The sequence below is a fragment of the Notamacropus eugenii genome, chromosome 4, assembly GCF_028372415.1.
Source record: "Notamacropus eugenii isolate mMacEug1 chromosome 4, mMacEug1.pri_v2, whole genome shotgun sequence".
In the NCBI taxonomy this organism is placed as follows: domain Eukaryota; kingdom Metazoa; phylum Chordata; class Mammalia; order Diprotodontia; family Macropodidae; genus Notamacropus; species Notamacropus eugenii.
In genome coordinates this window covers 129,049,422-129,076,879 of record NC_092875.1, presented here as the reverse complement: position 1 = coordinate 129,076,879, position 27,458 = coordinate 129,049,422, and the positions used below count along the sequence as shown (strand labels likewise).

The following is a 27,458-nucleotide window of genomic DNA, read 5'->3' as shown; positions in this document are numbered from 1 at the left end:
CTATTAATTACCTTCATTTTATGGATGAGGAAACAGGTTGAGAGAGGTTAAGTGATTTGTCCAAGGTCAACCCAGCTGGTTAGTGTCAAAAGGAAGGATTCTTCCTGAGTCCGATTATACCACCTAGGAGAAAAGTCAACAAAGTCCTTAGGTAGTACAGCCTGGTGAAAAATGAGATGTTCTGAGCTGAGTTCCCTCCTTAAATGGAGACTTTGGTGTTCAGGGCCATATCCTCTAATCAGAGGGATGCCGTTGAGATGGAATACCAAGGCTGATGGGATCTTGCCGGATGATGAGCTTTTCCCAGTGATGAACTTACTGGACCTCATCTCAGTGATGGAGAAGTCAAATAAGTCTCAGAGTTCTGTCACCAAGTAATTAGGGAGGTCCCTAAAGAGGAAACTCTTATCACAAATGTAATTCTGCAACTGATTGATGGGCTTGGAGAGTTGCCTTTGTCAGGTGCCTTTTCATTCCTCCCCCCAAACTTTGTCTCCAATTATTCGAATGTAAACTCCTTGATGTCAGAAATTGTCTCACTTTTGGACTTGCATACTCAATACTTAGCAGAATGTTTGGCATATGGTATAATTCATTCGTTAAAAGAAATGATAATAATTCAGCACAGTCTTCCTGATCCTACTTCAAACAGGCCCTCCCCCAGGAAACTGTGGCATATACAGTGTCCACACCCCAGTAAAACCATCTCAGCAGATGGGCTGCACCAGGTGAAGGGTAACCAACAGGCCTCTCAAGTAGGTGAAGACAAGGGTGGATGAGAGCAATTTGTTCCAACAGGTCATGAAGGCAGCTGAAGAAGGCACTATGGAGCACTGGAGCTTGGTCAGGCATCAAAGATGCCAAGGTCATCCACTGCCTCTTGGGCCAGAGCCTGACTTTTGTTCTATTCTAGCCTTTGGTGACTCAAGAAGAGAGTGAGGCTGACAATGTTGTGCAACTCTACCTTCCTTAAATCCAGTTCAGGCTCAAGTCAAGACATCACCTGTGATGTCACTGGACTTCTTTGAAATGGACAAACACCAGGTATTGGATCAGGTAGGGGAAAGCCTTTGAAGACTTGGTGAAGGTCAAAAGTCTGAACATGGGGTTATCCCAAGGCACTGAATGAAGAGGTCAGGAGGCAAGTAGGCTGGTTCTGTGCTCATGTAGGAACTGGGATGCCTGGAATGGTTCAGGAGTGAAGAAGCCTGGAGACTGGAGGGTAGGATGAGGATGATATTAATACTTGTTAAGTTGAATTGAACTGGTAGACAAGATAAGCTTCTTCTAATGAACTTTCCTGAATTTGGGAGAGCAGGCCCTTGAGGCAGACGATCTTTTGCTTAGTGGGTACCTGAAACCTCTCTAGCTTATTCTTAGTTAGGCTAACTTTCAAGAACCCTATGTCACATCCACCCCACAGGAAGGCATCAAAGTAGGACTTTAATTTTCTCTGATGTGGCCCTGGAGTTGGATTTGAATAGAAGAGTATTAGTTTTACATATCAGGAGACTGAGATCAAATGACTTGTCCAAGGTCAATCATCTAAGACAGAGCTGGGACTCAAACCCATGGCCTCTGACTCCAAGGGCAGCACACCATTTAGCCCCTCCAATGCTTACATTCTAATTATATTATAAAATCACATTATAAAACCAATGCTTTATACTTCGATTGTTTTTCTGAATTAGAAGCTAAAAGCTAGAGCCAGAGATAAAAGTATTTGCCCCATCACCAGTGAAGTTGTCAGTATGGGAAAACTTAGATATACTAATATTCCCAAGAACACTTGAGCTCCTTTTCCTTATAGCTCTTACCATATATTTCTATGCTTTTCACTGCTTGGAAAAGGAAACCCCCAAACTCATTCAACCTGTGAATGGAATAAAAAAGAAGAATGGATATGCACAGCTTTGATACCCATTCATTTTAAGTTAGTGATTTTATGGTTTATAGCACACTCTGCAGAAAGGCCTGAATGAAGTTGTACAGTGAATTAAAATAAGTATTGTCTGATACCCTTTTTTTTTTTAGGACATAGAAGTTATATTTGTTCATAAAATTGTATTGATATCATCTTTCATTTTTATCTCAGCTTTATTTTCAAGTATATCTCTTCCCTTTCTCAAAATGAGCCATCTTTCCCAATAAAGAGCAAAAAAAGAAAGAAAAATAGCAGTGCAACAAAAGTAATTAAACATACCGACTTGGTCCTATAGTCTGTTTGAGGATCCACACCCGTAGTCCCCTCCTGTGCACTGAAGGAAGCCAAGTGTATTTTTTTCCTTTTTAGCTTTAGGGCTGTCACACTGTGATGGTCCTCAGTGTGTGGTCCTCTATCACACTTCCTTTAAGTTTTGATCTTTTGGTTCTATTTTCCTTGCTGGAGTCATTAAGCATGATGTTTTCCTTGGTTCTGTGTTCTTCACTCTGCATCAGTTCACATCTTTACATGATTTTCTATTTTCATGTGTGGTTTCTTTTATGTTTTAAATACATTTTATTTTTATATCTCTACATTTCCCAGTGTTTACCTTCCTCCATTCCCTGCCAGAGAGTCATCCCCTAAAACAAAGAATAAGAATATTGTTTAAAAAATAGCCAACATATTGAAGAAAGTATTTTATGCAGTGTTCCATACCCATAGCCTCCCTCCCCTATAAACAAATTTTTCATGCAGTAAAGCTTGTCCTTTATCATTTCACAATATTCACTTTTGATTGTTTTATGATGATGGTTCTTATGCACGGTGTTTTCCAGGCTTTACTTACCTCAGTTCGTGTCATTTCATACAAATTTTCCCATGCTTCTCTTCATCATAGTTATAATTTCTTACAGTGAAACAATATTCCATTGCAACTCCATTGCCATTCCCCACTTGGACATTTGCTTAATTTCCAGTTTTATAATGAGTGTTCTAATGAATACTTTGGCATATATGAGACTGTTCTAAATGTTTAGGACCTTTGTTGTATGACAGATTTGTGAAATGAATGCTACTTTAGAAATTTGAGAGTTTTTTTTTCAGGACAGTTTAGAGGACGGGAGGTAGCACTAGATGATCTCTGGAGAACTGGTCCATAATTTCATAATTCAGCATTCTAGGTTCACAGAGGTAGAGAAGTGCAGTGGAAAAAGCAGTACATCTGGGGGTCAGAACCACTGGTATCTATCAAATCCTGGTAACTGACTGTCAAAATGCCCAGCATGGGCAAGTCACTTAGTTCCCTTATCTAAAATGGGAATAAAAAATATTTGCCTCTCCCTCAGTCATGGGGTTTGTTTGTGAGAAAAGTGTTTTATAAAACTTAAAAACCTACATAAAGGTGAATTGTTATTGTTTGCTGTGAAAATATCCTAAGAACCAAGATCCACCTTCTAAAAGCACAGGAAAGATGTCTTTTCTTAGCAGTAATTCTGCAGTCAGCACTTTTTCTTGGCTTCCAGTTCCACTGAGTGAAAAAGTTCCACTTTCTCTATCTTCTTCACCACCTTAATATTCTCTTCCTAAAGGTCTGAACTTGGCTTCCGTTCTGTACCAGTTTTCCTTTGGCAGTCTCCTTCACTCCTATCATTTAGTCTGTCACTACTATGCAAATGTCTCCCAAGCACTAGCTCTAATCAGGACCTCTCATTTGAGCTCCAGGAGCCTAAAGACATCTTGACCTGAACGTCTCGCCAGTACCTCAGTTTGGCTTACTCAGACTTGCTTATTATACTCTCCTCACAATCTATGATCCAGTCAAACTGGCTGTTTTTCCATTTCTTACATAGAGTGTTCTACTGTCCCATACCTTCTCCATATTGTCTTATGCTGCCTTGAAGGCAATCCTTTACTCCCTCCTCATTTCTTCCTTATATAAATGCTTCCTTTAAGAGGTATCCTATATCCTCTTCTCCATGAAGCCTTTCATGATCCCACCCTAGTGCCATTATTTTCTCCTATTTATTCTTTATGTTGATTCTATTTCCTAATAGAATATTAAGCATCTTGATGTTTCATTCATTCATATTTCCAGGTGCTTAATAAATGCCTGTTGAATTGACCAGGACACGTTTGCCTTGTAATTGGTCATTGTTCAGCAGCTTCAGACGCAGCTGCCAATCATCGGGAGGAAGAACTATTATGAAGTTGTTTCCGTGATTAACCAAAGAATGTTATGTGGTCAGTGACACTGGGAAGGGGTGATTGAAGTCTGCTTAACTTGGATAGCAATAAATGTCCTAAGAATGACTTTGAGAGAAGTTACTGTTATCTTAGAATCTAGATTTCAAAGTAGGCAATACAGGGGAACATTCTGCATTAAGTTAGAAGTAAAAAATGTGCTTTTGACAGGCAGTCTTATGAAGCTATTAATTAAACAGGTAAGCGAAAAAATTGTAATAAATCATATTTATAGGTGAAACAAATGTTTTTTCTTAGAAAAAGTATCCAAAACTGGGGGTTGTATTTTAGTTTTAATAGCAAGTAGCAATAATGACAATAACAATCATTAATAATACTGAGCATCACTTAGCCTCACTTTTATAAGAAATTCATACATTTAGGATCACCTTTAACCATGAGATGGGTCACAGTAGCCAAAATAAGTCACTGGCAAATGAAGAGAAAGGCCACCCAGGACATTTCTGTACTTTATGTACCCAACAAGCCTACTTATCATGCTTTTCCCAGAACCAGATTGGTCTCCATTCCTGGAATGCATTCCATCCTCTGTTCTGCCTCCTCAAATTCCTGGTTTCCTTGAAAGCTCAGCTCAGGAACAATTGTTCTATGTAGTATCCTTATCAGATCCACTGAGGAGTTATTGGCTCTTAGAACCCAAAGGGAAACATCACTAGTCATTTGAAGTAATGAGTCTTAATTTTGACTTACCCCCTAAACAGACACTCATGTTAGAAACACGCTCGACACTAAAAACATATCAAGGAAAATTTATTAACAGCAGAGTTCAGAGGAATTGAATGCCTTGACCAAAGTGGACTCCAACCCCCTTTTCAGGAGGAGGGAGGAGTGCTGGATGCAGAAGCAAGAGCATTCTTATACTGTTAGTTCAGGACAGATCCTCCCATCAGGAGATGGATTGGTCCGTTCTCCATTAGGTCACCACCTTCTCTACATGCCCATTACATAACCATCCTTGGTGTGATTCCCCCTTCCCAAACATGCTTCAACATAGGACCCATGATCAGAAAATGGAGAATTTTATGCAGGGTGTGTCTGCTTATATGCATGACGTTCATTAAGCAAGCGGTGATGGAAAGCTTTCTCCCGGTTATTCTAGGTCATTTTTCTCATACTGGTTTAAGCTAGTTTTGGATTTGGGCCCCTTTATCAAGAACTTTGTAATTTTCTGAAGGCCAGCCTGTCTTCTGATTGGTTGAGTCCACCTGCAGTCTGCTAGCTTTCTTATTATCTTATTTCTCAGTGACTTCATCAACTAGTAACTCTGTGGAAAACTTAACTTTTTGCTGTCTCTCACACTCAGTCTCTGTATTCCTTTTGAAGAAAAGCCAAACCCCAACTTTGGGATACACTATAGTATGTATGTATCTATGTTCCTTGGTTCCACACCATAGCTTGAACATTAGCTAATAAACACTGCTCACTTCTGTAATCTCCTCCAAAAGATACAAGGATGACAAACTGCCATCACTTCATACTGTCTTCCAAGTAGCACTTAATCATGTCAAAAGTGAGTTGGAATAGGTACACCTCAGGAGTAGTCTAATCTGTACCCTAATAGGAATCCTCTCTAAATTGTCATCCATCTTCAGTTAAAAAGACTTCGGAAAGTGATAAGGAAACAAACATTTATATGCCAATTAATTACTATATATGAAGACAACAGCTTTACGAATGTTATAGTACTCCCTAGTTTTGGAAGTAGCCCATTCCACTTTTGGGTAGTTTGAGTTGGAAACTGACTCTCTGAAACTTACCTTGTTGCTTCTAGAATTGTCTTGTGGGGCTAATGCAAAACAAATTTCTTTCCCCCATCCCTTCTCTAGATTAAATGGTTCCATTTCCTTCAACTAACTTTCATATCACAAGCTGTGTTTAAAAAAAAAAGGCAACTGTTCCAAGACCCACTGCATTTTATTAAGATGTTATTAAAAACATTACTTTTAGCCTTACATTCTCTCCTCTACTAAAACTGCACTGATACCTCATGGATTCAAAGTTCTCAAAAGTTATCCCAAAGAAATGGAAACTAATGACTTCTATTTCAAAAGCCTGATAATATATTGTGTTTTTGCCATCCCCAAATCCAGCCCAAGTTCCAAAGCTCATCACAAGATTGGCTAGCAGGTGATGAAATTATTTGGCCACAAATTATGAAGATGGTCTAAATTGCGAAAGGACTGCAACCTGTAAAATATTCCTATTCATCGGACAAGATAAAGTGAACAAAAGGCAACATTTTGAGCTATTGTTTATTTTTTCTCATTAAGAGAAAGGAACATTGTATAGCAGTGTAAGAAGCATTTCATTGGGGCTCAGAAGATCTGATTTCAGATTATGGCTCTGTTGTTTACAATTTACAACCTTGAGCAAGTAAAATGAGAGGACTAATCATCATGATCTCTTAAGTTTCCTTCCAGCTATAAAAATTTTATCTCAAATTAAAACAAAAATAAGAAAAATACAGCTTATAACACAACTTTTATTAGAAAAGTTATACATAACACAGCATCAACTATTTTCAAGAACAATATTAAACCTGATAAGCAACAAAAACCAGACTAACAAAATGTGTAACAAGAAACTAATGACCTGTCTATAATTAAACATTCAAATTATCTACAATGTCTTTTTACAAAGGGGGGAATTCCATGGTTTACAGGCACATCATGTTGAAAATAAAGCTGCAGTAGCAATTTTATACAATTACCTTTCTCAAGAAATTGAATTATTAAAACAGTAATTATGCAGTCTCACAAATTTTTAAAACATTTCACATAATTTTACATTATTGGGTATATACGGAACTCTGAGTCTCAAAAGTTAATCTTTTCCACCAAAGTGCCAACGTTTATGCCAGAACTTTTAGTGTAATTTTGCCCTAAAAAAAGTTAAGACATGTTTGATAATCAACATATTCACATAATTTCTGGTTCTATCTGGTCTGTTAACAATAAAGCCTTTATTATTTTTTTTTTTTTGCTTTTTCATTTGTTTTAGTTTTTTAAATTATAGGAAACCAGGTGCAGGATTTTCTCTTGCAAAGCTATTAAAATAAATGTCCAAACACAGGAGTGTGCAGTATTGGAAAAATAGATCAATGCTAAGACTTATAATAAATATCAGAAAAGCCATTACAGTTAACATAGCATGTTCTGCTTACTAAGTATAATCAAGGTACGTGGCTTCCCATCAGTCTGCCCCTTTGTCATACAAGACATTTTGTAGTATTTTCTTCCTTGATTTTTTCCCCCCATGATTTGAATGTGCCAAATAAATGGTTCATTATCTGAAAACCCTTATTTATTTTAAAAAAGCTTGATTTATAGCTTATGTGTATAGAATTCCTCTTTGATCCTGAAAGAAAATCTGCCATTGCTCATCCTGGAGTCATAAGGCTGACTTCAATGTTCATACAATGAACTAAATCCTTTGCTATAGTGGCTGTTATAGCAAGCCTCCAAGGCAATGATAAAAACGCCATCTTGACAATGAGCTAGAATGATGTGGATTTGAACTAGATGATTCAGAGGACGCTGGGAATGCATTAGCTTAAACAAGTCTGGCCTTTCATCTGAGGAGGTTCGGTTTCAGCAAGTGCTCTGCAGAGATGTTTGTTCTCCGCTAAATCATTACAAGATTTTCAGTGTGCTACAAAACCAATTCCTATTGGTGTAGAAACTACTAAATATCTCAACTGGGGAGAAATTTGTCCATAGTTTTCAGATAGCCAAAGACCAGAGCAAAAAGTTTAGAGAAAATTCAATTCTGTTCTGTGAAAGCAGACATTTTTTGATCAAGTACCCTATACATAATAAATGGTACTTAATAAATGTTTTGAGGTTGGCAGGCTTTTCCCAGAGAGGTTAATTTTTCAAATGCACTAATGGAGAATTAAGATACAAATCTTGACTTTTCACTGCAACTCAACATCATTACATGCACCAATATTGCACACATCTGCTCTGAACTGTTAAAATCATTATCTGGGTCCCGGAGAACACATCTCCCATTAGATACAAACAAAACCCACCCGAGCAGTTTCCCTTAAAAATGAAGATGGTAAATTAAAAATACAAAAAAGGGGCAAGAGATACTTTATACAGACAAAAATCTAAATTTTCTGTAATGGTCTTGTGTGCCCTACACATTGGGGGCAATTCATTTGTACTAGTGAAATCAACACTAGCTATATAATCCTTTGAGACATTCAAATTATATGGAATCTTGGTCCAGGTGTTGCAATGATGTCACTGTAAGGCTCCTCTTGTTTCAGCTCAATAGCCTGCTGCTTTTTAAGTACCAAGAAGCTGTAGAATTTTGCTGCAGCTTGTTTTCTGTTCGTATTTCTGCACAACTCAAGCAAACTAATAGATTCTGCTCCAGTTTTAGCAAGAGCTCTCTGAAAAGCGAATAAAAGGTAGACTGAATAAGCAATTTAAGAAAGCTTTTATTATTTGAGATGATAGAAAAACATGCTACAGTATGTCAATAACTATTCTATATTAGATGAGGACCAATAATCTGCAAATCAATTTTTGACCAAACCTACTAATAATACACTTAACTAAATAGTACCACAGAAATATTACAGTGGCAAATTTTCTGAACTGTATATCCATTCAAGATTGTGTACTCTCTTGGGTACCATTTAACGATTTGGTACCAGATTAATATGTTCTTGTTGCCTGAGGTCAAGAAAAGAAACTAAATGCTGATAAGATTATTCTGTTAAGAGACCAAAGGACACTTATACAATTTTCACATCAATCAAGTGGACAAAAATCAGACACACAGAATATATCTTGGGATGAAGTGGGAATTATGTAAATTCAAGGGTTAAGATTATTAAACAATAGTCATTCCTTTAATATAGCTACAGAATACAATTACCTAAACATGGTATAAAATTTACCCAGTGTGGCCCACAGAACTCTAAGTTATTCATATAAAAGTTTATATAAATGTTCTTTTATATCATAAGTTTGACAAGTACTCTATATGGCATACATGTTCCTAACCTTAGTACAAAGAGTATCTTTCAAAGCACAAAGGGAGATGACTATAAAAATATATAGGGTTTTCTAGGTAAGGTCTTAAAAAAAAAAAAAAAACTTGATAGATCCAAATTTCTGATGTAACAGAAAAAAGGTACTATTAGGATCCACAAAGACGACTTCTTTTGAGAAAAAGCCATGCTGCTGGTTAGGACCTAGGGGTTATGAATAAAAACCACCTGGTTGCATTTGTGTCTTTTGTGGGTGGCATAAAATTTAATAAGAGTTTGTACTTCAACACCTTCAAAATAAGGAGTTTTCACATAATATGTGCCTTTTAATTTTTATTATGTAAATTTTGGAGAAGGGGATAATTACTTAATCACATGTTCCCTTTTATCATTCTTCTCTAAAAGCAAATCAGTTAATACCTGAAGACCATGAAGCATCTGCTGAGTTCTTTTGTTCCATCTTCTTTCTTCTTGATCCTGATCACCCCCTGTAGCATCTTCTTCCTGAAAGGAAAAAAAAATTACAGCTAAGTTAAATTTAATATCATACATTAAACACAACCTAACTGGGGGAAAAAATGAAATTCTTATTTCTAAATATCCCCAAAAGCTGCTGCTACAAAATACTTAGCACAAAGCAGAAGCTTTACAATTCCGTATGTGTGCTGAAGGTGTACAGCCCTTTAAAGCAGTTCTAGAACCAAGAATACATCACACCAAGATAGCTTTTACCCTTTGCTTCCCTACAGGTACACATTCCCTCAAGCTCTTGTTGCTACAAAGTTTAGACAAACACTGAAGTGCTTTGTGCTCCTAAGAACAATATCCAAAACATGACTACTTGGAGTGCCTTTGACTTCATAACAACTCTTGGTTAAAAATACTACAATAGTGAAGATAAACACAGAGCTGTAACGAAATTTATGGGTATCACAGGAACCTAACAGTGCTACCTTACATTTGTTTAGCGGTTTAAAACACTTTACACACTTCATCACTTCAAAACCTCACAACAGTTTTATAAAATTAACAGGGTAGATATCTATTTGATAATGAAGAAATTGAGGTATAGTTTTTAGGAACTTGTAGCTACTATATCCAAGTATTAGAAACTCAGGTCTAAGACCTTCAACTCCAGTGTTTTTTCCATTACAGGACATTAGGCCTCACGGGACCTTAAATCTGATTTTGAAAGGTATCAAATAAAAGCTAGACTAGCCCCCTGGCCACAGCCTGCCAAATCTAGCCCTAAGTAAAATTTAAAAAGTATCAAAATAAAAATGTGCTTTCCTCAAATTCTAGCACCATCACTCCTGTTTCAGTTTGTCAGTAAATAGATATTAGGACATGCTGCCTTTTTGCTGTATTGTAAATAAAATAAATAGTATTCCACTTATTGAGAAGTCACCTACCACAATTAGGACACAGTAAAGAATTAGAGTTAAGTGAAAAGGTTTCTGGATATGCAAGAGAGGTCCAATTATAAAAGCTTATTAAGTTCATGCCCGTTAAACCTCACAGAATTCCTTAGACCATTGGTGTCAAACTCAAAACAGAAATGGATCCTTCCTTACAGTTTCGTACTGATTTAGAAAACCCCCCCCAAAAAAAACCCATTATGTTGTATTCCTGTTTATTTTGTTAACACTCTACCTTCAAACTCAATTACAGTTCAACTGCTTTTTTTGTACATGGAATTTTAATGATATTAGAAATCTGCCTCACAGTAGATCAAAGGAGAACGGCAGAAGTTTCACTAGAAAAGACATACTGACAACTGCAATGACAATGAGACAGTTTTTTTTAAGAAAAAGAAATTATAGGAAAGAATTCTTAACTCTGGAAACACTAAGTGGAGGGTAAACATCTATACACAACTAGTCACTGAGGGCATTACTATACCATAGCACAGGACAGTAACTGAAACTCAGAATCACCAGTTCATAGAATTAAAAGACTTAGAAGAGATCTTATCAAGTCCAATCCTTTCATTTTATAAATGAGGAAACTGAGGTTCAAAGAGGTAAGCTGATTTGCTGAATGCCCCACAGGTAATGAAGCATGAAAGCCAGAGGCTCTGGTTCCAGAACTGATGCCACCACATTATGTTCTTTTGCATGATCATGTTTTTAAAGAAAAGGTTAAATTATGTCTCTAATAGTTTAGGAAGGCATAGAGCAGTGAATTTTAAAAATATTCCCATAAAAAAAGAAAAAACAGGTCTTGCTGTTTAAAAGGACAATTTCATTTCAGTGGAACACTTTAATCCCCAAGATTAATAAATGAAGTGTTGGCTGATTCAATCTTATTTAAATTTTTAAAGAAAATATTGGGCAAACAGTATCAAAATTCATGCCTTGAAAGAAACATTAAAACAGATCCAAGAAAAGACCCTCCATGTACCTCTTAGTAACAATGAGGATCACAGAGGCTCAGAAATGGAAGGTTCCTTAGAGAATATTTATTTTTCCTTCCTCTTGCAGATTTAACCTTCTCTCCAGTATATTGAAAAATGGGGGCCTAACTTTTAGCTTGAATGCACAAGAGGACAAGCCAGTTCTAATTGTGAGGAAATTATATTTTATAGAAATCAGCTTCCCTTTTAACTTTTTTGCCCTTGAATCACAAAAGTATTCAATCTCTCTTTTAAATGCTTCAAGAAAGCAATTCATGGCTCCTGTTATACCTTTTCTCTGCGATAAACATATCCAATTTTTCTCCACTGAACCTTCTGTGGCAGTAGAGCCCTTTAAATGTTCAATATCACTTAATATAACACACATTTAAAACAAAAACAAAGCCACGTGAAAATAGCGCAATAAGAATGAATTTGCCAGTCTTCTGAGTTTATTACCTCCTCCTCTTCTTCCTCTTCCTTATCTTTCTCTTTTTCTTTCTCTTTCTCTGGCAAAAGTTCCAGCTCAGGAATTAGCTGACAGATATTTGGAGGCTCTTCTGGGGGAAGTTCTACAGGTGGGATTTCCAACTGCTGCAAATGTTCAGGCTGATATTCAAAGAAAGGATAAGAAACAACGTAAATGTAACATGCCAGTTCAAAGTAGATGAAGTTTCCAGGAATACTGGGTCAAAGATGTGAAAAATTTTCAAAAGAATTTTAAACTATTAACCATATGAAAGACTGTTCCAAATCATGGATAAGAGAATAATTACATAAGCATCAAAGATGAAAAAGACAGGAATAATCTAAGTTTGGAAAGGTACAGAAAGACAAGCACAGAGCTGGTGGAACTTTGAATCCAACCATTCTGTAAAGCAACTGGGAATTATGCAAAAATAATAAAAACGTCTATACCCTTTGACTCATTCATCAGATAGCTAGTCAAAGATCAAAGGTCTCATTATACTAAAATACTCACAGCAGCACTTTCTGAGGCAGAAAGGAGTTGAAAACAAAGTAGATGGTCATTGGTTATGGAATGGCTGAATTGTGGTAATATTAATTGCACTTTAATAAATGATGAACATATAGAAATCAAAGTAAGGGAAGATCAATATGAATTGACCCAGGCTAAATCTAAAAGTGAATGCTGTGTTAAGACCTAGCTTGGTCCTAGAAAACAGAAAAGATACTTCTCCTTTTTGGAAAAATAGAGACACTCAAGGCTGTGAAATATTACATATTCTGTTGCATGTGGTCCCTGCATGCTTTGCCTTGCTTAAATTGCTTCTTTCTTTTCCTTCCTGATCTTTGTCACAAAAGAAGACCTTTTGGATAATTCAGAAATGAAAGTAATTTAAAATAAACAGATTTTAAAAATCATACAAGGCCAACTTCTCTTACTTTGTCTCCAAACCTGAGACTACAGTCACAATTCTAATGTGGATCCCTCTCTTTCTTCAAAGATAAATTGAGTGGACACATGTTCCACGTAAAGGAGAAATTTTGCCAACTGCTTTAAGAACCATTAAGAAAAATGGCTGTTTCTCATGAAAAAAGAAATTACATGGCAAATATTTTAACAGGATTGACACAAAGCCATAAACAAAACACTACAGGCAACTAAACTGACACATTATTATTAGCTATCAGAATGAAAAATTGTCTTAGATTTTTACTTTGTCTTACATTATCAATTGCTTTACATAATTGAAAGTTGGTAAAGAAAAGCTCAAGGACAGAGTGGAAAGTAGAGGGAAGCAATAATGCTAAACATGGCTTACATCTGTGAACCACTTTCCTCACAACAAACAAGATAGGGGAGTAGTTCTAAATAGCCTTTTAGTAGTGGCATTCAAAAACTTTTAAGAATGAAGTGATATCACCGTCAGGGTCAGTTTTACATTTCATCTCAGGTTTAGCACCTTGTGTTAATGTATTATGGAATGGTGTTTTGACAGAAAGTTCAAGAAGCACTGCAAATTTGAATCAGGACAATGCATAATATGCTTTAATTACAACTCCTGACCACCAGAGGGCACAGAAAAGCTGGTTCTTCTATATAATCAAAACACATCCAAAAGACCCTTTTTATCTATATAGGCTGGGCTTTTCAGTGTCTCAGTTTTCTGCTGCTAAATCCCATATCATGAGCTTATGTTAGGGGGTCCAAAAATATGAAAATGAAGCACCTACGTTTCTGGTATACATCATTTCAACCCCTTCCCTCTCTAAGACAGGTAAACAATAATATTTTGAAAACTGTCAACTTTCCCATAGTAATGTTACCGTAAGGCTAATGGTGGGTGGGGGGAAGAGTTAAAGATCTTCCCAGGCCATTAATAGGTCTCAGATACCTTTTATTAATTTCTAATGAGGCACTGGGTCCTGAGGGTCCTGCCCTCCTCTGAAAAGTGTTATACTCTGAGGTAAGGTTTTACTTTGGGGTTTATGTTTTGGATGAATGTTAGAGTGCCAGAAGAGACTCTGAGTAGCCACTAAGGAGTCCCACCCCTACCCTCCACCCCAAGGCTTTGAAAACCCAGATGTTGGTGCTTTTCTCTCCAATCACGATGTATGTATTGTCTATGGTCAGATAGCTGGAAGCCCTGTCTGTTGGTCTTTCTGTTTGTAATTTCTGCTTGTATTTTCTCTAAAGTTCAGGGAGCTGACTTTCCCCCCTGAACTAAGTGAATGATACATGTGCTTGATTAAAGTAGATTGTTGACCCCCCTCAAAAGTTGCTTTCCTTTTAGAAAAAACAAATCTAAGAAGCTGTACAGCAGGCCCTTTTGTGTGTATGTCGGAGTCCTTGCTGTTACATTCCCCCCTCCCCCCCAAATATTCTAGAAAAATTCAGTAACACAAGAAAATAGCTACACAAAATTTAGGGCAGTTCATATAAGGGAGAATAATAATATTCCCAACACTTGTATAAGAATCAAGGAAAATGAATCTGACACTCTAGCCTGTCTTAGATCTGTTAAATGTCTCACTTCATCTCTCTGTGTCTTTTCCACATAGTAGACGATTGTGAACGAGTTAACTCAGAGCTCCTGTTCTTCAAACTAGAAGACTAAGAATAAGGGACTTCAGACATGGGAAATGAAGAGTAGTACTAATGAGGAGTAGTAAAGAAAAAATCCATGATACTCACTTGATCAGAAAAGTTCTCAAATATGGTTATGTCAAATTTTCACCTAAATTTAAGCATTTTTGGAAAGACCTGATTCCATCAGTGAAAAGGAACTCTCAGTAACAAAAATTCCTCTTCCAATATAGATCAGTAATTGTTCTGTCTTAAGAAGGTGAAATGGGCCACTGAAAAAAATCAAACAACTCTCCCAGCTTCACAGAGCCATTATGTACAACTAAACTTGGAACACAGGTCTTCCTAACTCAAGGGTCAGGACTTTTATTCATTATTTTCTCTCTTAAATTAGGACCTAAAAATCCTAAGTCCTTTTCAAGTGACAATTTTTGTCCCTTTGTCAACAATACTTATTACTATATGCCTGATTTACTTTGCTGACCAGTGTTTAATATGCTTCTCCTAATAACAAAGACTAATCATATTGAAGTATCAAAGAGGTAGCGTAGAAAGGTACACTTTTGCTATACATGCAACATCTTCTTACTTACAGGTAACACAGGCTCTGGATCAACATGCTGTGCCTTGCGTTTTACTCCTGTTTGAGGTGGTGGTGGCGGCATGGCAGAATCATCTGCATTGGTTCTGCTGCCTTCCATCACTGAGTCCTGTAAGTGGGTTGGCTCTTCTATAATAGGTTCATCTGTAAACCATCATATAAAGATTAGATTTGACATAAAGTTGAGAGGCCTATTTTTTCAAGGCTGAAAAGGATATACTATAGTCATACGCTCATACAACAAATCACTATATTGTTTCAACTACAGCTTATACTCCACCTCACCCCCATCAAATCTGACTTCTGTGAAACCTAAAAGTTGCCCACAATGCATTTATTTTCTCTTGCTTTATTTCTATTTATTTAGGTTCACTCAAAGATATCTTATTCTACAATGCAATTTATATTCAAACTAATGGGATAATCATCCATGAATCTCAACCTAAATACCAGCTTAAGCATGGAAAAAGAATCACTGGATTACAAACCAATAATATCATGTTGTTGCTGCTGCTGCTGTGGTGGCTGCTCCTCTCTGGGTACCTCTGGATTTTCAAAATCTTTGAGGAACTCATCCAAATTGTCTGCTTCACCACCTTTCCTCCTTTTCCTAAGATCTTCTGGCACAAGAGGTGTGAGACAGCGTGTAAAGAGCTAAAAGAGATTTACATGAAAGTATAAACAACTGGCTCTATACTAAATCTCAGATATACTACATGTTGATGCCCCATATAACTTGAAATCAGCCTTCCAGGGAACCTCAATTGCAAAAATCTGGAAATAATTAAAGAACAAAGTTTTCAAGTAAACATTGAAGAATAATACCTCTCTTGTGCAGCTCTCAACCAGATAACTGTAAAATAAGAGAGCAAAACACACGAACAATAATTTAAAATGACAAATAACTATACCTTTGTGGCCAGCAATTAGGGAATGACTAAATCAATGCACACCAATAGAATAGGGCAATAAAGCCATAAAAAATGACAAATGTAAAGACTACAAATATATGGGAGGAAAAAGAGAAATGGTGCAAAACAAAATCAAGAGAGTATGAATAATTACACATTGATTACAACCATATATTTTTTAAAAGAAACAAAGGCAAGAAAACTTTCTAAGGTCACAAACTGATTAAGGAGGCACAATAATTGTTATCTCTATTTTGTTGAAACACTGCTTATACCATCAAAATGTAAATAGCTGAAGTTTCTGAGGTTTTTTTGTTTGGAGATCTACTGTTCTTTGATTTGTTGAATGTTTATATATATATATATATATATATATAAAATTAAAAAACAAAAATATTTGCAAAAATCTAAAAGAACTATTGAAGCAATATAATGTTTGTAATGATTCTGAACCAGAGCAAGAAAAGTAAAATAAATTTAAATGCGCTTAAAAAAAAAAGGTCTGGGCATTCTAATAGGAAAGCGTTTGTCAAATTTGCATTTTTTTAGACAGTGCCAAATAAATGTTATTGTATTACCAAAATGTGTTGTGGAATGGAATATGTACTTAGGATGTTAGGTGCTGTGTGTTAAGCACTTTACAAATATCTCAATTTGATCCTCACAATAACTTTATGAGGAAGGTGCTATTATGGTTCCCACTACACTTAGGAAACTTGAGACTAACAGAGGTTAAATGACTTACTTAGGGTCACAAAGCTATTAAATGAATGAGTTAAGTTTTGAGCTCAGATTTTCCTGCCTACAGGCCCAGTGCTTTATCCACTGCTCCACTGAGCTGCCTTTTGTCACCCCAAGATAACTGAAATCATATGACAAACTTCAAACATTACCTTCAGTAGTCTATTGTTCCATAAAGGTTGAGCAGGCAAAGAGAAAAGTTTTTCTACTCCTCCGGTTTCTTTCCACATCATCAATTTTTTGGTGGGTGGTGCAAGATCCAAAGTAGTGACGATATCAGAGTAATCACTTAGTTGGGCTCTAATTGTCTTGCTGTCCAGTTCTTTTACGCTGTCGACAATTAGCTTCCTCTTTCTTTTGGCTTTTGTCTCCTTGACTGGGATGACAAACAAAAAATTAGAATGTTATATTATAAATTTAGAGGCAAAGGTTAAACCATATTGACAGACAGCATCCAGGCAGAGAAATCTGTACACATTTAGGTCCTTAGGCACCATTGTTTTCTTATACTCTTCACTTACCACACGGACCCAAATCAATGTAGACACTGAAACATAGAATGAAATAGTTCTAATTTATTCTGCATAGCTAGCTTTAAGTGCTTAACAATATTCAAATGTCAGAAAGTTCAAAGTCAAAATTAGGCATAGATATTAGTGAATGCTTTTATTAATAATATACAGCATTGGGGATGGAAGTCACTTTGGAAGTCTATGTCAATCTTTCATTTTAGCCATGAGAAAACTAAATCAAGATGACACGCTCAAAACCATGTGGTTAACTAAGCAGAGATGAGATCAAAACCTAGCTCCTCTGTTACCAAAAATGCTTCTTCCACTATGCTACTGTAAAACAAAATTGTTTTGTGGTTCTGTACAATAAGTTCTTCAAAATGACCCTGAGATATTAAAAGTCCTCGGGAACCTTGTGAATAAAATAAAAATTACATTCAAGGAAGGTTCAGTGTTTCAAGTATTTTAATTGGTTTGAAAATTGGTAACCCAAACATAGTACCTATAGGAATTCTCAGTTAACCGAAATATCCAAGAATACCCTGCCTTTGTCATTACTGTGTGACCTTAGGCAAGACATTTAACTTCTCTGGGTCTCAGTTTCCCTATCTGTAAAATCAAAGTGTTGTACTAGATAGCCATGATTCCCTTCCCCCACTCTAAGTCTACAACTCTACAATCTATTCACTCTCCAACCACTGTAGGTAGTTTACTGCAATTTCATTGCAAATCTTGACAGCAATTTCTTGCTTTTCAATGATGCTTTTATTTATTATCTCATTTTATCTGCACAACAAATTCTTTACCCTGGTAATCCAAGACCACCTTGTGAAGACTGAACTGTGCCTCATCAAATAACCAAATTAACATATTATCTCAAAGCAAGAAAAAAAAAATAGGTTTCCTAAAGCAGAAAACGGAATTTACTGTGAATGAGAAATTTACTAATGAATTAAGATTCAAGAAATCTCCAGACATTTCTGAGTTATTTTCAATACAAATTTTCTCCTCATATTGGAACCTAGAGATAACCAAAAACAACAAAAACAAACTACCTTCAACAACAGACTTAAGATGATCTTTACTTAGGGTACTTACTTTCATTCATACATGAAGTAATTATAGGAATAAATTCTGAAAAATGCCCCTAGCAGCAGGGAACTTTTCATCATTGTGGTTCAAGTCATTTTAATCATGTCTGACTCTTCGTGACCCCACTTGGGGTTTTCTCGGCAAAGATACTGGAACAGTTTGCCATTGCATTCTCGGGCTTACTTTACAGATGAGGAAAACTGGGACCAACGAGGCTAAGTGACTGAGTTTGGGATTTCAACTCAGGTCTTCCTGACTTCAAGCTCAGTGATCTATCTACTGCATCCTCTAGCTGTCCTGAAAGCTTTTTCTTCTACAGTTATTAAGACTTTCTGCACCTTTGCTATAAATGATTTATCTTCCAGAGTTCCATGCTAGAATGTGAAAGGGCAAGCTTCTCCCTAGGGTTATCCTTTTTCTTTAATCTCTTGTCCACCCTTTTCACTCAAGATAGATACATCGTTCAAAAGACATTGTGCAACTCTTGGTTTCCAGATTCACATCAGGTATTCAAGTGAAGGTAAACAAATCACTGGTAGTGATTGTGCAGTGGGGTACTCACCTAGCAGATAGAACTTTTAGTTAACCTGCTTTTGACCAACAATTTCCCAGTCCCCTCAAATTGGAGAAGGAAGCTTTTCCTTTTCTATCAGCATAAGAAAACTTTTGCGTCTCATAATTTGTTCACTAACAAATATCTATAAATCTAGTCACCTATTAATAATGCTAACCCTTTAAAGGCTCTAAATAAATTGAGCTAGCTTACTAGTTTGTATTAAAGGATTTATTGCATTGAGATAAATTACTATCTAGAAATGACAAATCCTACAACAGCATTTCAAATTACTCATTTTAACTCTGACATGAACCAGTGTTTTAAGATTATTATATTGTTTAGATGTCCTACCTGTTTTCAGTCCTGAACTTTTAAAAAAAAGTCTTATATTTATTTGTATACCACTTTTAGTTTTTAAAAGCACTTTATCACTATTTTTCTTATTATCCTTTGGACTTTCTTATTTGTACCATGCATTTCTTTTAGAGCCTGACTTAGCATTTTTTATTTACTGCACCTTCTTTAAGATAAAACTAACTCCATGCTCTTTAAAAATATTCATTTCCATAAAAAGAGCTGGTAATCACAAATGTAAATTTAACCTCAATAAACTCTGCTTCTCCTTTAATGAAAATAGACATTCTAGGTCAGGGATTACTTCATGTACACCACATAATGGTACATAATTAGGATCACACAGAGGCAAGTCAGAATTAGTACCCAGGTCTCTTGACTTACATTCTATGCAACCGAGACTCCATATTTAATTTAAATTACCAAGATATCTAAAATTTCCATTTATCAAGAGTGGTCAAAACATATTTTATTTACTCACCAGTGATGTCAATAGGTTCCAAAGCAAAAGCTTCCTCTTCATTTGGAACAAGTGTTGTCTGATCAGTCATAGTTGGTAATGGTTCAACAGGGTCTACTGAATCTGGACTATCTGGTCCACCCACTGTTAAAAAACAAAAACAAAGACACACACAAATGATTTCCACCAAGAATTCCAAAGCCAACAACACCCAGAATTCCCCTGTGAAATGTAAATGTCCGTAAGAGAAAGAGAATAAACTCTCAGAATCCAACTATGTACAATTCTTTCCTCCCAATTCCTTCTCCCACTTGAAAAATAAGTCCTAGTGTGAAAAAGGATAGAAATAAGGACTACAGTAGAAATGGACCTTTCTAATTTAGCTAGAGATATCCTGATGTAACAAAAGGTACAAACACTGGTATATAAACCAAATTTACTCACTAAGTATGAACTTCAGCTTTTCAACCAACCTCTCATCACAATTCCAACTAAATAAAAATACTGGGAACACATTCATAAAGTGGCACACTCACTTGATACGTTGTCATCATCATCCATATCATCATGTGCAGGTTGCTCTGGCATCATGACCCCTCCTTCAGACAGGGCAGGTGGGTCATCAAATATACCTCCATCATTATTACTTATAAGTTTGTCATCTGAAACAGTGAAAAAATTCAACTATAACATGAAACAGACAATAGCTATTAGACCCCAATTACTGAAAAAATAATAAAACCACACTAAATTGTTTCAGTGAGCTTACTTCACACCCAGCCAATCTAAAACAGAAAATTTCTTAAATAAAAGTAACGTCTACGTCAAATATGTTTATATTTTGAAAGTATATTTCCTAACCTGGCATACCGACTGAAAATATTAATTGTAATTTGAAGAATTAAGTGAAAACTAAAGACTATCTTAATAATTAGAAAAGTTAGGACTCTTCTAGACTATCTGCAAAATCAGTCTGCTAACATAACAATTACAGAATAGCTCCAAAGGAAACATTTGGTCAGACTTGCCACCACTGGTCTAATGCAGTAATTTACAAAAGCAACACTTAGATTAGTTGTTGATATTCTAGAGTTTAACAAATGAATCATTTTGAAACAGCCATCTTTTTGAACATACCCAGTATGCCACCATCATTTCCCTCTCCAAAATTGTCATCCTTGTATTGGTCTTCATATTCTAGGTGGTTGATTTTCTCATTCAGGTGGCTGGTACTCTGTTCAGGTTCCAGTAAGAGGTTAGAAGCACTAGTGCTCACTAACATGTCATCATCTTCAAATGCACTACCCTCACGCATCATTTCACGATCATCCATCCCAAAGTCACCTAAGAAGAATTTAAATCTGTATTCACTGAAAAGATTTTATATTGAAAAAAATACATACCATAAATTTAATACAAATATTATACACATTCATGTTATATAAAGTATGACAATTTTACATGGAAATCCAAATGAATCCAAACCTTATAAATGGAATTATCCATTTCACATAACTATCATTATAAGGACCACCTGCTTCTTTAGTAGCAATTAAAGAATTCTTATTACTATAATTTATACTACAGTTGAAATCTCCAAAGAGACCTTTTCAGAGGTTTTTTTTTTTTTTTAAAGAAAATCCGTTATGGAACTAACGTGTGCTTTAGTACTGAGAAACTAAGACAAGCTAAACAAGATGAACTAAAACAATATATGTATCTGTTATGGGTGGAGAATAAAATGGAGTATTGGGAATCTTATTTTCGATGAAAAGGCATTACTACTCGATACCTTAATTTTACTTAGTGTCATTTCTTGAGTAACTCAGGATATTAAAACACATAATTAGATATATCTGAATTTGGACTTAACCTAAACATGAATCTATGAGAAATCTGCATAGCCAGGATTAAATGAGAAACAGAATAATTCATGTAGTAACAATACTGTAAAGACAAAACAACTTTGAAAGACTTAGGAACTTGGCTCAACATAATGACCAATCACAATTCTAGAAAACTTGTAATGCAACATGCTACTACTTATTTTCTGAAAGAGATGATGGACTCAGAACAGACATTTTTGAGGCGACAAGGCCAATAATGGGAATTTGTTTTGCCTTACTATACAAATATGTAAAAAGGATTGTTTTTCTAGTGTTTTCAATGGTTTTCAGATGGAGGGAGTGGAGGTAGAAGATGTGGATTTTCATGAAAAGCAAACAAAATTTGTATAGAATCAATCACCCTCCCCAGCACCATCATACCCATTTCCCTGAAATACCCCCCAAATCTCTAACTCATTAGAAGTTATGGATCATGTTTCTTTTTTTCACTTTTTTTTTATTTTTACCAAAGTCATTTTCCTGGAGGATACTGATGTTTCCAACTTCTTCTCTCATTGTTATCTCTTCCACTCTACTCTGGTTAAGGCTGAACTGCTGAGCCACATCAATGTCACTTTAAAAAAAAAAAGAAACTGCTTAGACTTTTTCAAGATAGAACACTGGGCTAAAGTAACATACCTACAAATATCTTTACATTAAGGAGAAAAAACAGTGAGGCTCAAAGCAAGATCAAGATAATATATAAACAGAACTGTGATAGCATCTTATACAACTTGACCAACTCGAATCATAAAGCAACAAAATTCGCCACATTAAATGGGACTAGTAGCAAAGTACCACTGGGGAGAAAATAATAAAATGGCAGAAACTTCAAGAAGCAACTACACCACTGTAGAGTTTGTGACAAATAGAATGCCTTGAATACTCATAATCTGGGGAGAGATATGAAGAATCAAGGATTGTAGTAGCAATCCAACCAATTCTACATGGAAAGTCAGTTCAAGATATGAGAATAAAATTTTTATAATACTGAGTTCTAATATGAAGAAATTTTAAGATGTGTAAATAAGAGAGAGGCAGTAAGAATAACAAGGATATTTATCTACACAGAATGAGCCTGGTGGTGAGAAAAAACACTACTGAATTTTAAACTGTTTGTTTTGTTGGCCAAAATATGGTCTTTGAGCTTGGGAGGAAAGAACAAAAATGATCACTTATCCTGCATTTCAATTTCTTATTAAAGTGAAATGATAAAATTACTAATAATAACAAGCTGTTCTCAATAAACTGAGGTCACTAGGTCCAAATAAACTATTTCCAAGGGTAGAAGTACAGGCCAAATTCAAGTTGGTCCATTTGCCTTCAGTTCCTAGTCAAATACTAGGACACATTATCAAAAGATGACTTGAGACCACATACAAAGGGAAGTGATCATTAAAGAGGCAGAACAAGCTATTCTTACTTCCTTTTTTAACAGGGCTATTGGCAAATGATAATTAAGTTTGCTACAGAGACAACCTATTTAGATTTTAGCTAAGCAGAGAGACTTACATGTTATATTACTCAAGTAGATAAGATGTAAAGATTTTAGTTAGATGACATAATAAAGTAACAAGATGAATGTTTGGGTCCAAAAAATAATCAATGATGGATTGAAAATCTAGTGGCATGATGCAAAGATCCTTGGCCCTGTTGTGTTTAACACTTTTATCAATGATTTGAAGGCACAGATTGGCATGCTTATCAAATATGCAGATTATACAAAACTGGAAAAGGAACAGATATGTTGGACCAAGCCTGGATGCAAAAAATATCTAGATAGCCTAAAAATGATAAATAAGAAGGACTACATTCAGGTTTCAATAAAAAATCTACTTTGCAAGTACAAGACGGGAGAAGACGGAAGACGTGGCTAGACAGTGGCTTTTAAAAATAAGATTAGGAAGTTTTAGTTTGGTATAAGCAACACGGTAGTCATAACAGTGAATGAATTCTTAGGTTGTACAGAAAGCTGTGAAGTGTCTAAAGAGGGAGGTGGTAATCTAGCAGTAAATCTATGGTGGCCAGAAAACACCTTGAGTATTCTAGTTAATTCCAAGCATAGTATTTTAGGTACAACACAGGTACATTCATGGTAATGGCCATGTTGACTAGACAATAAAATAACCAATAAAAGGAATTCAAATTTTTGGCTTGGAGAAGACTTAGTGGTGACATGATACCTGCCTTTAAGTATCCGAAGGGCTTGTCTGGAAGAAGTAAATGGACTTGTTCTGTTGTCCTCAAGAAATCAATATAAAGGAGTAATATGTAGGATTTACACAGGTGCAGATTTGACCTCAATATTTAAAATTCCTTTACATAATAAGCCCCTCATTGGAGGTCTTTAGGAAAGTATGACTACTTGCTGGAATGGATATGTAGGTACAGTAGTATGAAATCCTTTCCAAGGTTTAGATTCTGTGCTCCTGACACAGGGCAGAAACAATATACTAAGAGTAGCAAGCCATTCTAAGAGTATCTAGAATGTTAAGGTCCAGAAAAAAAGCTGTGTTGGAGTAATAAGAACAAAGAAGGAAGAGGACTCTTTTAGGGGGCTTCTAAGAATGTTAGAGAAAGCGATAATCACAAACAATCAGTATTAGTTCACCAACAGCAGGTCTTATTAGCCTAACCTCATTCTCTTTGTGACAGTTACTAGATTGTCAGTTAACTTACTACATCAAGAGAATGGCAGAGACACACACCAACTTTAGCAAGGCATTAAAAGTCGGTGATGAGAAAACTAAGGAAAAGATAAGAGAGATAAAAACTGGATGGTAGTATGAAGCAGACTCAGAAACTACATAATCTGACCTAGAGGGAGAAGTGACGTCTCTAGTAGAGTACCATCGGGAGTTATTTGCCCTCTGTCCAAATATGCTTAACATTTGTAACAAATGATTTCAATATACAGGTAGCATATTTGTAAAATCTGTAGGTGACATGAAGCTGGACAGTCAACTATTTGGACAACAAAGCATCTTCCAAAAAGCTAACTGTGATCTTGGATTGCACAGTATCTAGAATAAAGGCTATAATCCTACTGTACTCAGATAGCTGAGATTCAGTTATTGGTACCTTTTGGGATGTACATCGACAAGATGGAGTTGTAACCAGTATGGTTAAGGGAATGGAAACTACCATGTGTAAGACTGAAGTATCAGGGGTGTTTGGCCAGAAGGCTAGGGATTTAGGGGTTGGAAAACAGATGGGAGAAAAAAGGGAGATATATACCTTTAAATATTTGATAACTGCTACCATGTACGAAGAGGATGCTATTTATTTAGCTCTGTCCCAGAGGGCAGAATTAAGACAAGGAGTAGACTTTATAGGCAGATTTTGGTATAATAAAATGGAAACTTTCTAACTCAGATTCTGTGATGACCCATCCATAACTATGGCTCAAGGGATTATATGTTCTCTTAAGTCCAATCATGCTACAACTAAACTAGAATGAAGGTGAAGTTCCATTTCCTAAACTGGTTTGGCAATTCTCAACTTGGGGAAAGAATTTGTAATAATTTCCCCCTTTTGGTTTACTCACATCCAGCTGCCTTAGGAAATGAACTGAAACATAAAAAGAAATACACACTTTAGCTTCTGGTCGGGCTATTCCCACAAAACCATGTCCAGGTGCCTATGAAAAGTGTTCATTTATGAAGATGATCTGACCTCTACGGAATCATATCACAACTAGTCACTGCATTTATGGCATGCAATTTATCCTGCCCAGATAACAAAACAGTAGTCCTAAAAACCAAACTGAGTAACAGAAAAATCAGGGGATATGCACCTTTCTAAGATAATGGCTATGTACAAAACAATGCCATGACAATTCAGATAAAAAGAATGCACTAGAAGGTTATATATGTTGTAGACAAAGCCAATAATAAATAATAAAATCATACTCCAAATCAGGCAATGGCTGATCAAAGTCATGGAATTCCTCAGGTAAGGTGATTGCATTATAAGCAGCTTCCCGATTTTCTTCAGGCAAATCAACAACACCTGAAAAAGACAAAGTTGAATCAAGAAGTGGATACATACCCTAGTTTCTATAGAGTAAAGCATAAGATGGAGGCAGTGAAATTTCCTGAAGGACAAAACAAAATAGAATATTTTGATATATGATATTTCTATTTTTCTATAATCCCAGTAAGACATCCAGTCTTTAAAAGTGGCTAGAAGCACTAAAAAGTTGAAATTGTCTAGTCCAGGATCATACAGCCAATATGTATCAGAGATAAGACATGAACCCAGGTCTTTTGGACTCTATGGACAACTTTCCTGTCTACTATACCACACTGCCTATTGTGTTTATTTTTCTAAAAGTTAAGAGATGTGAATTTAAGGTAAGCACTTCAATAATTATCTTTCCAAGTAAAAATAAATTTCTGTATCACATTTAAGAACTTTAAATAAAACCATACAAAATACATAACTAAAAAGTACAAACCACATACCAAATTAATTGAGGCTATGACAAATAATCTTCATGGGTCAAATATACAAAAAAAAGATGAGATGAAAATGTAATTATTCCTTTCAAAGTTATGCAATGTGATTATGTATAAAGTAACAGTAAAGTACAATTACCTTTAAACAGTATGACAACAGGAAATATTTCTTTGCTCCAAGCAGTTCTCAGAAACAATACAAAAACTAACAGTTTGGTGGCTGATAAGGACAAATTATACTAGCCTCTAGAAAAAGGTGTATTTTTTTTTTTTAAAACATTCTGATAACTATTTTCTGTGTAACTAAATTCCTTTATAATTAACTGTATACTGTATTCTCTGAATTTAAAAACATTACTCTGAAACAGGATTCCATTGACTTTGCCAGACTCCTGAAAGGCTCTCCACCTGACACAAAATGCTAAAAACCTCATGCTTTAGAGAGTGAATGGAAGAAAAGAACAGGTTATTAGCAATTGTGTGGCACTGATTTTAAAAATCAGTTTTCCTTTGCATTCAGTGTAATGGTCAGTCACTAGATCTATAATTTTAAGATGGTCAATTATCTTTTAGAAGAAAAAAAATCATAACCTGTTTTTTCAAATAATGTTTAATTATTAAGAATAGTTTAGAATATCACATGAAATAGCCATCTACTAGAAAAGTAGGGAAAATAGTGAGCAAAGCAGGACAGAAGAAAGCTTGATGGTACCTGGCCGAAATGCCATCTTTATCTTAATGAAAGCTTCATTACAATCTGCAAGAAGATATTTTGCTTTCCTGTGATAGATTCGAACTACTCCCAATAAGAGATGTCCTGAGGTGCGAAGTGCCATTTTTACCTATAAACAAAATATTAATATTAACCTGTTATAAAATCAGTTACATAGGGTAAAGGAGATTATACGAAACAAAAATAAGCAGTTAGACTAGCTAGATTTAACAAATTTTTCTATTCAAAATTCAAATATTTATAGTGAGACATATCTAGATGTTACAATAACTTAAAAAATGATATAAGTAGAATGCTTTTGAATGATTCTGTTGCCATAAGGACATTTATTGAGGAGAAAAACACCTAGTACAAACTTCCCTAAACAGCTCTTTAAAGATTTCTGAGTTATCCAAACTATTCCCCCAAAGCCTTCTAAAAGTTAAATCAATGAAAAAAACTTCTATTAATTACATATTTAATCCTTATCTTAGCCTGAATATTAGTTTTACATGGGTCAAATTTATGTCAG

General features: G+C 35.6%; 1 protein-coding gene across 3 annotated transcripts in view; it reads right to left on the bottom strand.

Moving 5' to 3' along the window:
- Positions 1 to 6,648: 6,648 nt before the first annotated feature.
- The window catches only part of RAD21 (RAD21 cohesin complex component), a 37,845-nt gene continuing 17,035 nt past the window's right edge, over positions 6,649 to 27,458 (bottom strand). For all 3 annotated transcript variants that reach the window (XM_072603237.1, XM_072603239.1, XM_072603238.1), the window contains exons 3-14: positions 26,927 to 27,056; positions 25,666 to 25,765; positions 22,222 to 22,328; positions 21,006 to 21,212; positions 20,405 to 20,530; positions 19,890 to 20,012; positions 17,047 to 17,270; positions 15,731 to 15,896; positions 15,235 to 15,386; positions 12,049 to 12,198; positions 9,615 to 9,698; positions 6,649 to 8,588 (exon numbers count right to left, since the gene is read on the bottom strand). In XM_072603237.1, the coding sequence (XP_072459338.1) occupies positions 8,397 to 8,588; positions 9,615 to 9,698; positions 12,049 to 12,198; positions 15,235 to 15,386; positions 15,731 to 15,896; positions 17,047 to 17,270; positions 19,890 to 20,012; positions 20,405 to 20,530; positions 21,006 to 21,212; positions 22,222 to 22,328; positions 25,666 to 25,765; positions 26,927 to 27,056 (1,761 nt within the window). In that variant the 3' untranslated portion in view covers positions 6,649 to 8,396. The remainder of the gene's footprint in view (positions 8,589 to 9,614; positions 9,699 to 12,048; positions 12,199 to 15,234; positions 15,387 to 15,730; positions 15,897 to 17,046; positions 17,271 to 19,889; positions 20,013 to 20,404; positions 20,531 to 21,005; positions 21,213 to 22,221; positions 22,329 to 25,665; positions 25,766 to 26,926; positions 27,057 to 27,458) is intronic.